At 42.0% G+C, this 17,449-nt stretch overlaps 1 protein-coding gene across 8 annotated transcripts in view; it reads left to right on the top strand.

Annotated features, from left to right (window-relative positions):
* LOC126470878 (inositol hexakisphosphate and diphosphoinositol-pentakisphosphate kinase) overlaps window positions 1-17,449 on the top strand; it is a 591,274-nt gene that overhangs the window by 276,266 nt on the left and 297,559 nt on the right. For all 8 annotated transcript variants that reach the window (XM_050098893.1, XM_050098898.1, XM_050098892.1 and 5 more), the window contains one exon: window positions 15,496-15,686. In XM_050098893.1, the coding sequence (XP_049954850.1) occupies window positions 15,496-15,686 (191 nt within the window). The remainder of the gene's footprint in view (window positions 1-15,495; window positions 15,687-17,449) is intronic.

Genomic DNA, 17,449 nt, shown 5'->3' with positions numbered 1-17,449 from the left:
GGAATATCCGCGGTATTCGAGCCAATCGGGATGAATTGTCGATCCTCTTATGATCCTACTCGCCGGTCATCTTGTGTCTTTAGGAAACAAAGCTGCATCCCCATGTCCGCTTTGTTCTCCCTCATTTTCAGCCAGTCCGATATGATCTCCCCTCTGTTGAAGGCACTCCTGCACATGGAGGACTCATGATTCTTCTCCATGAAACTCTCAATTATAACCCAATCCATTTAAACACTTCCTTCCAAGCTGTCGCCGTCCGTCTTTCCCTTTCTGGATACACGTTCTCTCTTTGTACTGTATACATACCATCGTCCACACCAATGGCACGAGCTGATCTCCTTCATCTTCTTGGTCAGCTTCCACCCCCATATTTGCTGGTTGGGGACTTCAATGCCCACCACCCACTGTGGATATCTCCACATCCTTGTCCACGTGGCTCACTATTGCTAGACGTCTTCCACCAAGCAGATCTAGTTTGCCTGAACACTGGGGTCCCTACATTTTTGTCTGCCTCCATGACAAGTTTATCTCATTTGGACCTTGCGGTCGGTACTGTTCCGCTAGCTCGGCGCTTCGAATGGTTCGCCCTTGATAATACACACTCGAGTGACCACTTTCCGTGTGTCCTTAGACTGCAGCCTCAACTGCCCTACATGCGCCCGCGACGCTGGAAGTTTGCCCAAGCTGATTGGACACTTTTTTCGTCTCTAGCGACATTCGATGACCGTCACTTTCCCAGCGTCGACGATGAGGTCACACATATTACCGACGTTATTCTTACAGCTGCGGAACATTCAATACCACGCACCTCCAAATTGCCCCGGCGCCCCCCAGTTCCTTGGTGGAGCGAGGCATGCCGTGATGCAATACGTGAGCGGCGACGTGCTCTCCGCGTTTCCCGCCACCATCCTACTTTGACCAACTGTATCCGCTATAAGCAGTTCCGAGCGCGATGCCGTCGTGTCATCCGCGATAGCAAGAAGGCAAGCTGGAAATTCTTTATTAGCTCATTTAACACCTTCACTCCCTCCTCGGAAGTTTGGAGTCGGCTTCGACGGTTCTCAGGCGCGCCTAGTTTCTCCCCGGTCTCTGGGCTCACTGTCGCGCATGACACATTAGTGGACCCCGTCGCAATTTCTAACTCAATGGGTCAGCACTTTGCTGAGATTTCGAGCTCTTCAAATTACCCGCCAGCGTTTCTCCCGAAGAAACGTGCAGCGGAAGTGCGACCTCTTGCTTTCTCCTCTGAAAATCGTGAAAGCTACAATACTGTTTTCTCCATGCGGGAACTCCAACATGCACTCTCTTCTTCTCGCCCCTCTGCCCCAGGACCGGATGGTACCCACGTCCAAATGTTGCTGCATTTATCAACCCATAGTCTGCGTTACCTCCTTCGCCTTTATAATCGAATTTGGACCGACAGTACTTTTCCCAGACGATGGCGGGAAGCTATCGTCGTTCCTGTTCCGAAACCTGGAAAGGACAAACATCTCCCCTCTAGCTATCGCCCCATTTCTCTCACGAGTAGTGTCTGTAAGGTTTTGGAGCGTATGGTGAATTACCGTTTAGCGTGGTGGCTGGAATCCCGCAGTCTTCTAACACCTGCCCAATGCAGATTCCGGAAGCATCGTTCTGCAGTTGACCATCTTGTTGCTCTCTCCACTTATATCATGAACAATTTTCTCCGGAAACGCCAAACAGTAGCAATATTTTTTGATCTGGGGAGAGCATACGATACCTGTCGGAGGACAGGCATCCTCCGCACACTGTTCTCTTGGGGCTTTCGAGGTCGACTGCCCCTTTTTCTTCGCAAATTTATGGCAGAGCGCATATTTAGGGTGCGGGTGAACACTACTCTCTCCCGTACTTTCTCCCAAGAAAACGGGGTACCCCAGGGCTCCGTGCTGAGTGTTGTACTGTTTGCCATTGCCATCAATCCAATTATGGATTGTCTCCTTCCTGATGTCTCGGGCTCCCTCTTTGTGGACGATTTTGCGATCTACTACAGCTCTCAACGGACCAGCCTTCTTGAACGACGTCTTCAAGGATGTCTCGATCGCCTCCACTCTTGGAGCATCGAAACCGGCTTCCGTTTTTCTCCCAGTAAGACCGTTTGTGTTAATTTTTGGCGACGTAAGGAGTTTCTTCCACCCTCCTTACATCTAGGTCCTGTCAACCTTCCGTTTTCAAACGTCGCTAAATTCTTGGGTCTTATGTTTGACAGAAAACTGTGCTGGTCCTCCCACGTTTCCTATCTTTCGGCTCGCTGTCTGCGATCCCTTAACACCCTCCGTGTTCTGAATGGTACCTCCTGGGGAGCAGACCGAGTGGTCCTTCTCCGCCTCTATCGCACCTTAGTGCGCTCGAAATTGGACTATGGAAGCATAGTCTACTCCTCTGCTTGGCCGTCTATTCTTCGGCGTCTCGACTCTATCCACCACCATGGATTACGTTTAGTGTCTGGAGCTTTTTACACTAGCCCTGTGGAAAGCCTTTATGCTGAGACTGCTGAACCTCCGCTGTCCAATCGGCAAGCAGTCCTTCTGAGTCGTTATGCTAGCCATCTGTCTTCCATGCCTGCTAATCCAGCCCATGACCTTTTTTTCGACGCCTCCTTTGATGTAGGGTATGCAGGCCGCCCCTCCTCCCTACTACCACCGGGAGTCCGCTTCCGTCAACTGCTCCATTCTCTTTCCTTCCGCTTTCCTAAAACCTTCTTGACAACTTGGGGTACAGCACTGCCTTGGCTCCGTCCACGGATCTGCCTGCTCCGTGACCTTTGTCGATTTCCGAAGGATGGTACCCCTTCACTTGTTTATCGTCGGGCATTTGCTGCTCTATTTGCACAAATGACGGACGCCACATTTCTTTACACCGACGGCTCGAAAACATTGTTAGGTGTAGGGAGTGACTATATTGTTGGCGACACCTCAAATCACTTTCGGCTTCCCGACCAGTGTTCGGTTTATACTGCGGAGCTTTACGCTGTTCTCCAGGCTGTCCACTACATCCGCCGCCATCAGCGGATACAGTACGTTATCTGCTCAGATTCTCTCAGCTCTCTCCTCAGTCTCCAAGCTCTTTATCCTGTGCACCCTCTGGTCCACCGGATTCAGGACTGTCTGCACTTGCTCCACCTGGGGGGCGTCTCGGTGGCGTTCCTCTGGCTCCCGGGACACGTTGGTATCTGTGGAAATGAGGCGGCCGATATTGCAGCCAAGGCTGCAGTCTCTCTTCCTCGGCCAGCTATTCAATCGATTCCCTTCACCAATCTACGGAGCGTTTTATGTCGACGTGTTGTTCATTTATGGCACACGCATTTGTCGACACTTACCCATAATAAATTGCGGGACGTGAAAGCTCTTCCTTGTGCTTGGACCTCTTCCTCCCGAACGCGTCGTCAGGAGGAGGTAATTTTAACTAGACTCCGGATAGGGCACTGTCTTTTTAGCCATCGACATCTTTTAAGCGGCGATCCTCCCCCACTCTGTCCGCACCGCTCTCAGCTGTGGAAGGTAAGACACTTTTAATTGAGTGCCCCTATTTTAATCCGTTACGCTCCCGTCTACAGCTATCGCCTGATATATCGTCGATTTTAGCAGATGACACGCGCTCAGCCGACCGCGTTCTCAAGTTTATTAGTGCCAGTGAAATGACGTCAGTCATTTGAAGCTTTTATTGGGGACAACCAACCCCTTTCTGTAGTGGATTTTTAAGCCTTCCTTCTGCTTTTAGTTTCTCCAATTTTATGACTTTCGTTCCCATTGCTGCTGGGTTTCAATTTCGGTTTTTTACTGTTTCGTAAGTCACGGACCGGGCGCTAATGACCATAGCAGTTTTGCGCCCAAAAAACCAAAACAAAAAAAAAAGCCAGATGCTACCTACCAGGGAAAATTTTACTGGCGCGCCCAAGCTGCCAGATCCACGCATGCGCAACAGGTCCAGGGGGCAATTTTTGGGTGGCCGGGTTCTTGAGGAAAAAAACCCTTTTTCACAGTTTTGTTGCCCGGGGGGGGGGAGATGCAAATTAGCTAATGTTCTTGAGGAATAAACCTTTTTTCACAAAGCTCCTAGCATCTAGCGCACGTTGGTCTATCGATTATTCATATGATTTTGAAACGCATCCCTGGGTTCTTGAACATTTTTCAACACATTCTAAGTTGATTTCTGAATGTATCATAAATTGAGTTTTGAATGCGTGCGTACTTTACATGATGTTTCTGCCAGGAGAATCACCGTCACATCTAGAAATAAACTTTCCTCCAAACAAAAGGGGACGGGGCTATGCGAGCTGAGCGGAATAAAACCGAACGGGTGAATGCCAATCGCTGTTTATTTATGTTGTTGACTGAGTTTGTGAATGATCAACGTTGTTGTAATTACTAACGAAAGCCATAGGTTCAGACAACTAGAGTGGAAATAAACGATTAACACGAATAACAGGTAAGAAAGATTACGTGTTATCTTCTCGGTATATCCAAGAAAATAAAATTTTCGCAAAGTTTTTGGCCAGATCGCTACACTAGTAAGTGCCAGTTGTACAGTCCCGGCTAGCAGGCGCGTAAGTTGTATTGTGGGAGTAGCGCGGAAAACGCGTTGTACGAACACGTAATAACGCCTAAAGCCGTCGGCACACGGACCGTGCTGCCGAACGTTAACGTTGGGCGTGCCCAGTTCAACGTGCTGTTCAACGCTCAGGAATGATGCGACTTGTGCATACGGTACGTGGACCCCAACGTGGTATACGCGATCGCAGTGCACTGAAGCGACAGTTGAGGGATGTTTCTAGTTCGTTAATCACACTGTTTACTCAACGGGCGCGTAAAATTCCCACGTTAGCTCTATTAAATGCACATTTCTTCCATCGTCCACGAAAAGGAAAGTACCATGTCCAATCAATAAGGACACATGCTTATAAAAGTTCCATTACAAGCAGTGCGTTACAAAATTGGAATACTTTCCGCATAAGATAAACATTATTTCATCATTCCCACATTTTAGTAAAACCCCAAGGTCAGTCTTACTTGATCACTGTTCGTACCCAGTAGCAGAATCTTTGCAACATGTCAATTACGAAGCGTAAAAGAAAAAGGAGAAAAAATACCTTTATAATGTAGCGTAAGCTGTCCTTTAGATTAAGCCAATCGAACAAAGTCACCCCTCAAAAAAAGGTGAACTTGTATTTACATAAAATCAAACATTACAGTCTATACTTATATTAAACTAATAATAAAGTATCAGAACCTAATCAAAACACGAATGTTAGGAAAAAAAAAATTTGTCGTGTCAGGACGCGAACCACCGCCCCAACAAGAAAAAAAAACATTAGTTTATAATGATGCTATTCATAACGCTATACCAACATCACGTCTGCTGTATCTAATGATAGTATCTTACGTCTTGCTAGAAACTTTAATCGTAGATATTTTACTAACTGAAATTTAATTATAACACATTGTACCAAGAACAATGCGTTTTGGGTGGATCTTCAGTGTGTCGCTGCCTTCAAATAGCCTACTCGAATTATACGCAAGTTACAATAATTATTTTGCCGCGAATATGATGTTTCTCATTATTTTATTGGAACGAATCACACAGTTAACAATGAGTTTTGCAGTGATTCTCAATTTGCTGGTGCTCGGAACGGCATATATACGTATAGGCTTGAAATGAATGACAATATGGCGCGTCACAACTCTGTACTGAAGGGAGACGGCGTGCGTGTGACGTAGGTGGCGTTGTGCCATGTCATTGGTCAATGCTCAGACGCACGCTGAGAATATCTGAGATGCCAGATATTGCTCTGCACGTTCGGAAAGACTCCCGAGCGTGCTATTCCATGCTGTGACGTCAGAAACTCGGCACGCTCAACGTTCGGATGCACGGTCAGTGTGCCGACGGCTTTAATAATTAAATTTCAGTTAATAACATATCTACGATTAAAGTTTCTAGCACGCTCAACGTTCGGATGCACGGTCAGTGTGCCGACGGCTTTAATAATTAAATTTCAGTTAATAACATATCTACGATTAAAGTTTCTAGCAAGACGTAAGGTACTATCATTAGATACAGCAGAGATGATGTTGGTATAGCGTAATGAATAGCGTCATTGTATACTAATGTTTTTTTCTTGTTGGGGCGGTGGTTCGCGTCCTGACACGACAAATTTTTTTTTTCCTAATATTCGTGTTTTTATTAGGTTCTGATACTTTATTATTAGTTTAATATAAGTATAGATTGTAATGTTTGATTTTATGTAAATACAAGTTCACCTTTTTTTGAGGGGTGACTTTGTTCGATTGGCTTAATCTAAAGGACAGCTTACGCTACAGGTATAAAGGTATTTTTTCTCCTTTTCTTTTACGCTTCGTAATTGACATGTTGCAAAGATTCTGCTACTGGGTACGAACAGTGATCAAGTAAGACTGACCTTGGGGTTTTACTAAAATGTGGGAATGATGAAATAATGTTTATCTTATGCGGAAAGTATTCCAATTTTGTAACGCACTGCTTGTAATGGAACTTTTATAAGCCTGTGTCCTTATTGATTGAACATGGTACTTTCCTTTTCGTGGACGATGGAAGAAATGTGCATTTTAATAGAGCTAACGTGGGAATTTTACGCGCCCGTTGAGTAAACAGTGTGATTAACGAACTAGAAACATCCCTCAACTGTCGCTTGAGTGCATTGCGATCGCGTATACCACGTTGGGGTCCACGTACCGTATGCACAAGTCGCATCATTCCTGAGCGTTGAGCAGCACGTTGAACTGGGCACGCCCAACGTTAACGTTCGGCAGCACGGTCCGTGTGCCGACGGCTTAAGCGCAAGATAACTAACCCGGTAACTGTGGCAGGATTAGTGAAGTTAATCGGAGAATTAGTTTTGACACTGGCAGAAATAGTTACAGAATTAGTGATGACAAGATTGTTTGTTAGAACGAGGAAGGAGAAGAAATGGGGAAATCACACAAATTATGGAAGAATATGACAATTCGAAATTTATAGAAAAATTTCGTACCACTACTTTTCGATCTCATGCTTGAGAAGCTGGCACCTATGAATAAAATATGAAAATATTTCCTAACATAAACCTTTTTGCTTCAAGTAGGCTTTGGCATTTTATATTGGTACTTCGTGAATTATATGACCATTTGTTCCAAAACAGTCTCGTTTATTTGGTGTGCATTACAATGGCTGCGATGTTAGACAGGCCTATTTCGTTTTATCTAGCAGACAGTGGCAAAATATACGTAATCAGCTCGAGAAATCACACCAGGCCTGGGTACTATTTGTATTAACAGCTTTTTCAATATTAGACAGCATTTCGTTTTTTCATGTAGCAGAACGTTTGACGAACTTTGATGAGGTAATAGATTCTTTCCCAGAAAGAAAAGCACGCCATGTAAAGCTGTAGCAAGTTTAGAGAGAAAAAAATGCTAGGACGTAAGGTTTGAAGAAATGTACACTGTCTTTCTTGTGTCTTGCCTTTACTGGTTTCATGTATCCTATATTTAATATGTCACACAAAAGTTATTAGCTAATAGGCAATAAATACTGCTAATTTCTGCGGAGTTCTTATTCTCTTGGTTACAAATAATCCCATCCAGTATTGATTGCGATGTTTTTTTTTTAAAAAAAAAAGAGGTGCAGTATGTCAAACCGGCCGACTGGGAACAGGAGAGGCACCACAAGACGTTTTAATTTCCACTGTCCTAAGCATATTTTGATGGCATTCATTACAAAATAAACACGTTTGAATTCGACAGAACGAAATACAGTGACGTGCGAAAGAAGAATGCTGTGTGAAGAGGCGTGGCACTGCAGTTTGGAACACTCAGGACCAAATAACATGGCTTAAATTTCTTCGAAGACATATTTTATGTATGAGACTCTTCAGAGATATGTGCACTACAAAATGAACATTTTTTTTTGAGAAGTCGATTTAATTTTTGGCGTCCTTAAACTCAAACGCTGTAGGGATGGGGCGGGGGGCACTATCTAGTATGGCGACGGTTCGGAAATACCGTGGGTCTGGGACTGATTCACAGAGCAGTCTGAGTTGTGGTGCGAAGGTGGGTAGACTGCAAGTGACCCGTGTTTACGTTTAGTGATTTTGCTGTTTCCTCTTCGTTTATTGATCTCACGTCAAATGGAAACAAGACGGATTTCTGTAGCCGGGAGCTATCAAGTGAATTAAAATACATTCACATAATTGCGGAAGGCTAGAATAAGTTATTAATTTAAGATTTTATTTTATTTCCACCTTTCTCATAGTCAAGCATTATTCACCTTGCAGGACAGTGAAGTAATTTTTGTCCGTTTGCTAAAGAAATTTGGCTTTTATTAATCTTTCCCGCTGAGGGCAGTCCATTTATTTGAAGCGAAGTGATTCATTCCGGTACTGCAAGAAAATTTACATCCGAATCTGAACATACGAGTGTGCACTTTAAGTCGAATCGTGCATTTTAGTATGCTTCACGAAATTCCGCTGCTCTGTGAGTATCCTCTGATGTCTTGTTTCCTTTATGACATAATGTAAGATATTTTAATGTTTTACACGTACGTACATACGGGCTTCCTGCGTCATCGTAGCTGCGCAGGCGCGATTGACGCCCGTTATCCGGCACTATCTGGCAACTGCTGAAACGAATCTAACAGGTCGCAGGAAAATATTGCGAATGGTGGTTTGAAAAGTGTTACTTTCAAAGTAAATTTCTTTTACGCAAGATGAACTATGTGGGAGAATGTACGATGAATTTCTTAAATCACAGAGCGCTTGACTCTCATAAAATAAAAAAAATAAAAAAAAAACTTTGAGGACGACCGTTTAGAAAAATTTCGAGCCCAGAAGATCAGACATTTATGTCGCTGTTAAAAATTTTACTGGCACCTTTGTTTTATGTATCTTAAAATGTAACACGCGTAAAAAGATCAACATTATGTTTGAAAGCTTAGAATCTCTTTAAAGTTGATTAATCTTCGAGGCCAATATGATATGTGAAAACTATGCTTTTCTTGTAGCAACGCTATGTAATTAATTTAAACCACTAACTTTTCCTATTTGTGTAGCAGCGCTACTTGACAGTGATTTTGCTATTGGCTGACTACATCATGTGTTTTATGCACTGAATATCCACCACCGTTGGCAGCCGAAATCATTTGACATGAGCTTTGACTGGCTTACAAAAGCACATCGCAATCTCGATTTCAGTGCTTCGGAAAGTAACATGAGGTGTTTGGTGGAATTGGTAACACGAAAATATGCAGAGTACATGTTGCTGCGCATCATAGATCTTTCCAAAACGTGTTTTTTTCACTAAGTTTCGTTTTGTAAAGTGCTGGGAAATTCTACCCTGGTGTATAAAACCATAACGATTCAATGGATTGATAAGTTGTACAGTTCCGAGGAAAAATATACTGTCACTTAACACGGAAAAAGTGTATTTTCACCCGGGAGAAAGTGTATTTTTAACTGGGAAATCCGGGGAAAACTCCGGGAATAATTTTCCTTGGCCGCGTATACACCCCATAAGACGGTGCATAAATGTTTCCCTTATAGCAGGACATGGGCAGTTTCTTTCCCAACCTCGTCCAGTCGACCATTTACTCCTTCAGCAGTGACTAAATCATCAATGGTTCATTAAAGCCTAATCATCCTTAACAAGGTAACAAGTCTTCTTACCTGCCCAACTTACCAAAACAGAAGTTATTCTATCTCGAAGTGTTCTGCTATCTTACTTCTTCTGAGGCACAAATTGCTTACCTGGTACTTGGGGGGGTACCACAGTTATCTGCCCTAGACATTCAATAGAAGTGGGGGAGTGGGAGGGCAAAGCACATACCTCAGCACTGTTTCTAGGTCACGTTCTGCTACTGATGATGATACAAACTTTAAGGGAGAAGGTTAAATGTATCAGTTTGAGGTAAGGGACTCTGGTCCAGAAATAACCAAATAGAAAGTACTAAGTGAAAATGTGGTGTGTGTGCTGTAAGACCTTCGGTGCACACACCATCAGATTATTTGACTTGTCGCTCTAACGAAGTAGGCGAGTGTCAGCAATATGTCTCGTGGTCTTATCGTGGTGTGTTTATTTTCTGCCGTTAGGTCAGAAGATAGAAATGCCACTTGCACGCCTAGAGTATCAGATTAAAGGTGACCAACTTTAAACAGAACTTGATTAATTTTCACACACATTTATTAAAATAATAAAAAGCATAGATATTACGTAACTTGATTCTGGATGCTGTTTACAATTGACAATCTGAAGTTCCTTTGGTGTTGGTACGTTAATCTTATTCTCACATATCTCTGATACTTGACAAAGTGTCTATACATTTCTCTTCATGGCTATGTACAGGAATATGATAATCTTATTAGGTGCAGACTGAAACTTGACTATAGACTGGTACAGACTAATGCAGACTGGTACAGAGTAATGCAGACAAATGCAGACTGGTGCAGACTGACTAATCGGAGGTCAGTACACTCATTATAATACCTCGCGCATTCAGGTATCACTGCGCGAGTGTGATCTGCGAGAAGAAAAGGTTCTACGTTAGCAGCAATCTCATTGGCTGCATGACATATTAATACGCGGATCGACGGAAGCAGAATTTGGTCCGTGTCTAAGACAGCGCCATCTCGTAGTGCGGAGACAGACGAGCACTGCGCCTGCGCTGTTGTGCTTAACGGGGCGCGCTCTATTGGGAAAGTTGTGTACGCGCTGACTACGCGGAACTATGTACACAACAGAAAATCATTCTGATATGTCTGACAGTAGACGTCTTCTACTGCAAGCTGTTTGCTTTCCATATTTTGGAAAGAAGTAGAATGGACCAAAAGAAGAAAAAAATTGTCTAGTAAACATGGTCTCTAAAACACATATTTTAGAAACTATGAGCACTTGTTTGTTAGAAGAGACGCGTTTTCCGTAGCAAAAATGATCAAGTGCTCATAACTCTTGGTATGCTGTTTAGGGCCTATGTTTACTGTATATTTCTTTCTTGTTTTAGTCCATACTACATCCTCCTAATATATGGGAAGCAAATACCTCAGTAAAATGTGTCCACTGTCATAGATGTTAAAATGAATATCACTTATGATTTTCAACTCGGTTGATTGTGGACTGGTGTTTCTTATCTCAAATTGATACATTTACCCCCTCACACACACACACACACACACACACACACACACACACACACACACACACACACGGTCTGGTCTGAAACTGGGTGTGTTTGTTATTACATTATGTAATTGTGTCTAAAATTAAAAAAAACTGAAAGATAGACTGTTAAGCTCTTGGGATAGGGTCATGCTTTTGTGACAGGTTTTATTGTTTTTAAAAAATCTATTTACATTTTATTTTATGTGTGACTTTATTCATACATGAAGGCAGATCGGCAGGCAAGAATCGGAGAACGTTTAGTTGTAGTGGAAGGAGAAGTGTTTGGCAGACTTTGTTGCTTTGCTGTGACAAGTTAACAGTCATTGAGCTAGATATGTGCTTTTGAACTACTCTGTTGTTTATGAATTTGTGTTCTGACAGTGTTTGCTGTTACCTTTGAGAATGCTTCACTTCAGTGACAACTCTGCTGGAACCAGGGTAGAATTCCATTCAAAATTAGGAGCTCTGTTGATAAAGTCTGTAAGGCATCCAACAGTGAAGTTACCCACATTAAAAGCTTTTCAGTGATGATAGGCTATTTATCCCATCCATACAAAGTAGGCCTTCATGTCAACAACTGATATTCGAACCCAGCTATGTTTCAGCTGGTTTCACAACCATGGACCCACGACAAATGGTACTGTATGTAGAAGCAGGTGAGACATATCAAAACTGCAGGTGACTATTAATCAAGAAAGTGTGAAATGATAGGCCGCTTGACAGACAATTGGTGCAATACAGAAGTGTGGTTGTTGACCATATCCAGCACTATAGATATGCCAAGGTGGAAGGGGAATACAAGAAGCCCAATGAAAAACAAAATCAAGGAAGCATAAGAGTATAGGGTAGTTGACCTCCCTGCCTTGCTACTGAGCTCCGTTAGATAGTAAATAGTACTGTGGAGTGGTACGAAAAGTTTTTCACATTTGGAGCCAGTCCAGGAAGAGTACGTGTAGAAAACAGGGCACTTATACACAGTTTACACTTATACAGTGTACAAGACCATCGGTTTATTGGTATTTGTCTTAAAGATGTATAGTCAATGAATATGCATCTTTTAAAAAACTGGTACAGTGAGAAATATCACTGTAGAAAATGACAGGCATATGCCAATGAACAGATAAGAGTCCAGACACATTTCCTGAGAAATGGGTGACATTTTGTGTGGCGGTAGCAATGTGCCATCATATTGTTGAAGAGATTGTGGGAAGAGTTCTTGAACTTCACCAACTATTCTGCTGAATTAGTAAAAGACAATTTCAGAGAGAAATAGTAGGTCAAAAGCCTATGTTGGAATGTACAGAGGAAATGTTCAGACCAGCCTGTGAAACAGCTCACGCAATGACAACATATTTCTAGATATGAACCAGCTTTTTGTCGCCACAGAGCCATTGCTGAGAGGGAGTTTATTGTCATGAGCTTTCAAACTGTCCATTGTATACATTACAGTTGAACCTGATGTTATCTGCAGTTGAAGGTATGACACATGGACACAATAAGGCCAGTTCTATTACAGGTAGATCCTGTTATAAACGGATTCATGGCCCAACACTTATATTCTATTTATGTAGATGCCACTCCTGTCTTGGTGTCATCCTAGAGAGCATGCTACTGGCTAACATAGTCTCACAGCCCTCTCTGCTCTTCTGTTCTTCGTCGTCGTGCCAGCACTTGTAATTATGCCGGAACATTCGTCCCCCCTGAAGCGATGGGACCAATGTCATGTAGGGAGCATGACAACAGCAGGGGAGGCAGGAGTGTGGAAACTTTGATGGACCGGAAACTGTGGCTGCGGGGTACGTGTCCACCTCCTGAGGCCAATAACCAGATGTAGAAGGCATCGGGTGTTGTGGTGTGGGTCGGTCCAGCTCCATCGGTAGAACGAGAGGAGGTGGGGGAGCGAAGGTTTCGTCTCTGTGGGGTCATCCCTTGGCATTGTGACGACACCCTCTGGCAGGTGCTGTGGCCATGGTATACTAAAGGTCTGTGAATCTGGGGGATGAGACACAGAAGGATCACCATGCACATGACAGTGGCAAATTTGATTGTGATGTTGGCACTGCAAGCCATCTGGACCTGAAATGAGACACATGCAAGGCCAAGTCAATGGATGATCTTGCTTCGCACCCACCATCTGCTGCTGTAAAACGCAATATCATGTGGCGCAAAATTATACTTGTGGCTTTCCATTGGTGCTGGATTCTGAGGAGGGGGGAGCAGGTGGAGCAGTGTCCGAAGGTGGTGGCCGTGAAGCAATTCTGCCGGTGATGGTCCATCTCATGCGTGCAAACTATAGGTGAGAAACAGTTGCCATGCGTGATCCTTGGTGTGTGCGGAGTGAAGTTTGGCTATCTGCTGCTTGAAGGTTCTGACAAAATGTTCCACTTTGCCATTTCACTGTGGACGGAATGGTGCACTAGTTAGATGCTGTATGCCATTGCATTCACAGAGTGTTTCAAATTCATTTGACATGAACTGAGGACCATTGTCCGACACTATGACTTCAGGTAAACCTTCGAGGCAAGAAATAGAGGACAACACCTGAATTGTGCTGTGTGACATTGTCGAGTTCATTGGCACAGCAAAAGGAAATTTGCTACACGAGTCAATCATAATCAACCAACGAGTGTTCCTAAAAGGTGGTGATTGCAACTTAGGCCAAGCAGAGAACTTTTGTGGTAGAGTGGACTGATTTGCCGCACATGCGTGACACTGTGCCATCATCTGTTTTATTTGAGTGTCCATACGCTGCCAAGTACAGTGTCGATGCACTAACTGTTTCATAGGAACAATCCCCCAGTGTCCTTGGTGAAGTAACTGCAACAATTCATTTTGGGATCAGCACACGTAACTGTCCACTGTCATTTTGAACAAGAATCACACCTTTCTGTACAGCAAGGCTATGCTAACGTGCAAAGTATCAATGCACTACAAAGTTCTTTATGGTATGCAAGGAACGAGGCCAACGGTGCAAATTATGTTAGCAAAATGTTCAGATCTGAGTAATCTCCATTATTACTTGTTGTGAATGTTTTTACTTCTTCAATAAAACAAATCTGCCTGTATAGCTTCACATGTTAGCATGCGACATCTGGGGTTTGTGGAGGTATGTTGCCCCTGCACTGAATACATCACCAAGCGAGGTGTAACAGTGGTTAGCATGGCGGACTCTCGTTATGGAGGATGATGGTTCAAACCCGCATCCAGCCATCCTGATTTAAGGTTTCAATTTTTTCCCTATATTGCTTTAGCTAAATGCCAGCATCTTCCTTCCATCTCCTTCCCTAATCCGATGGGACCGATTACCTCACTGTTTGGCTCCCTCCCACAAATCAACCAACCAACCGAATACATGTGGCAGATTAATTGTGAGGGCCTGTGTCTTGGCCAGCTGAGGTGTGTTTTTTGGGCAGTTTCCCACAACCGAAAAAAGGATACTGGGCAATGCATCTGGCTTTGCAGTTGTATTGCTTAACAATTATGTTTAACTTACCTACAGCTTTGCAGTGTATTGGATACCTACCTTTTCAGATTTTACAGCTTATCGAAACAAGTAAGCAGTTCACTTGCTTTCTTAGAATATCCCTTGATGAAAGAGTAAACTAATTTTTTTTCATGGTACATCCTCATAAATTTAGTGTGAGTGCTTTGTTTAATGACTTTTTTCTAAATTACCTTCCTGAACCTTGAATCTGTCCGAACAAAACATGTCCCACTGACTTCAGTAACCATGTGGAACTAGCCATGTGTGAGGGTGGTTGCTCTCGGTGTATGGTAGAAGAATTTTTTTGTGTGAAAAACATATTTGGTTTGGGATTCATTTCTTCGATAACCTTTGCTGATTATTATTATTATTATTATTATTATTATTATTATTATTATTATTATTATTGTTTAAGTTGCACATAAGTTGATCAAAATAATTATAATACACCAAAGAAATGACCCAAAACTATTTAGCTACAAGTACTTGGTGAATCATTTGAACCAAGATTATGATCAGGTGTATTTTGTCAATCCTTATGGTAATCTGCTATTGTCATGAAGGTTATTGAAGAATGAGTAAGAACAGAGAGGACATTTTATACCCTTGTCCACCTATATTTGGAGATAGGGATCAATCCATCCATGATTCTACTCGCACTACACTGTTCAGAATTTTAATTGTGAATGTAGTTAACTTCATGCATTGAAACATCACTTGTGCCTTTTAAGTAAGTTATTTTAACAGATAATATTTGTAAACAGATTTTGCCATTTTGCTGTAACATAGTGGAAAAGGAATTGATTTATTATTAATGTTTCTTTTTTGTTCACTTAGGTGTATACTGTTGGCCCTGACTATGCCCATGCAGAAGCACGTAAATCCCCAGCTTTGGATGGCAAAGTTGAACGTGACAGTGAAGGAAAGGAAATTAGATATCCTGTGATATTAAGCAATGCAGAGAAGCTGATATCAAGAAAAGTTTGTTTGGCATTCAAACAGACTGTTTGTGGATTTGATTTGCTGAGGTATACCACAAGTTTATCATTATAAAGCAAGTAATTTAGCGTACATCCAAGTATTACTGCATATTTATTATGTGATACTTTTATATAAAACATTTCTTAGTGTGTCTTATGTTCCACCTTTTTCACTCTTCTGTGAACAAGTTAACTGTCAGTAGGATACTACTACAGCAATCGGAAAAAATATTTCCCTAATAATTCTCTCATGATACTGATTAGACACAGCCTTTCCATCTTTCTCCATTTTGATAGGACCTGAAATTAAATAAAATTTTCACTGTGATATACAGATGGAACCATATTCCAATATCTTTGTTAGAAATGAGTGAATGTTTGTGTATCAGTTGTTATGAGATAAGAACACAAGGGGAACACACATTCTGCAGCCACAAGATAGAAATATTGATAAGATTCTTTACCCACCTGTGTTGGAGCAGTCTGCTTGTGTAATTTATGCTGAAACTTTTCAGGTTATCATAGAGGTCTCAGTGTGATTACGTTCACTTTTTAAGGAAAATTACCAGTCAGTAAATAACGATGAATTGTATAGCTTCATCTAGAAGTGATTGAAAGTTGAATATCCTAACCTTTCATGATCAGTAGTGAAAATGAAATTTTTTATTAATATCCATTATTCAAGAGAGAATTTGGTCACGTGTTGCTAACTAGAAACATAACATTTAATGATGTGCAGAGTAATAATTTAGAAGTAGAAGAAGTACCTATGAGCTGCTTGAGCACAGTGTCAGGAACACAGTTAATTATAACAGGCTGGTTAGTAGACTGTAATTTCTTCCACTAAAATAAAAGGGTAGACTGTAAAAGGAAAAAGGGGGCTGTTTCAACATATTTTGCTGGTGCTGCAAGTTTGCAAAATCACCACAGAAGTTTTGAGTATGTTTCTCATTCCTTTTCATTCCTGAATTACTGTTCATATGGTCAGTCAGTTGAACTGAAAAACGGTGGCATAGAGATACTTGTGCGCAGTACTACAAAGCACTAAATCTTAAACTGAAATCAGCACACCTGGACCTACGGAATTCGTATAGGTTCATACATACATGTGTGTGTGTGTGTGTGTGTGTGTGTGTGTGTGTGTGTGTGTGTGTGTGTGTGTGTGTGTGGTGTCACATCTAGCTTTTATTTGAAGTATTAGTTGAATAACATAATGTGAGCTTCAGAAGGGAAGGACAGTGTTTTAAATGAGGAGAAAATTGAATTTATTACCAAGGACAGTTTTTTAAATAAAGAGAAAATTGTATTTCTTACCAATACATAGATCTTCACAGAATTTTGTAAAGTTTCCAAACTGTTTACATCACATTTTCCTAACTGGAATGCCAGCCAATATCCCACTATAATTTTCAACTCTTCGTTTTCCTTACTTCACCAGAATAATTGAAATGCAAGAACATAATGAAAGAGGATGGAGGCATTGTGATAGCTCAGAACTTGATTCAAAATTTAAATATGTGGACACTTGCTAGGAACAAGTGTTAAAATTCACACTTAGGTTCAGCACCAGTGATTAAGTGGGTAAAACAAAATAAGCTTACTGTATGTGGATGTTGTCAGAAAACATATGCAGTCTCTATTTTCATATGCACTGTGCATGCCATTTATTTCTGAAAATTCATTTCAAAGGCCACAGACTGTTAGGTGGTAATTTCTATGCTTTAGCCTAGCATCCAGTAAACAGCCACACTGGATGTAGCACAGTTTCTAGACTTCTTACAGTGAACCTCCAAATCTACTCCTCAATACAT

Source organism: Schistocerca serialis, chromosome 3 (genome assembly GCF_023864345.2).
Source record: "Schistocerca serialis cubense isolate TAMUIC-IGC-003099 chromosome 3, iqSchSeri2.2, whole genome shotgun sequence".
Classification (NCBI taxonomy): domain Eukaryota; kingdom Metazoa; phylum Arthropoda; class Insecta; order Orthoptera; family Acrididae; genus Schistocerca; species Schistocerca serialis.
Note: the sequence above shows the minus strand (reverse complement) of the source record. Positions and strands in the feature narration are given on the sequence as shown.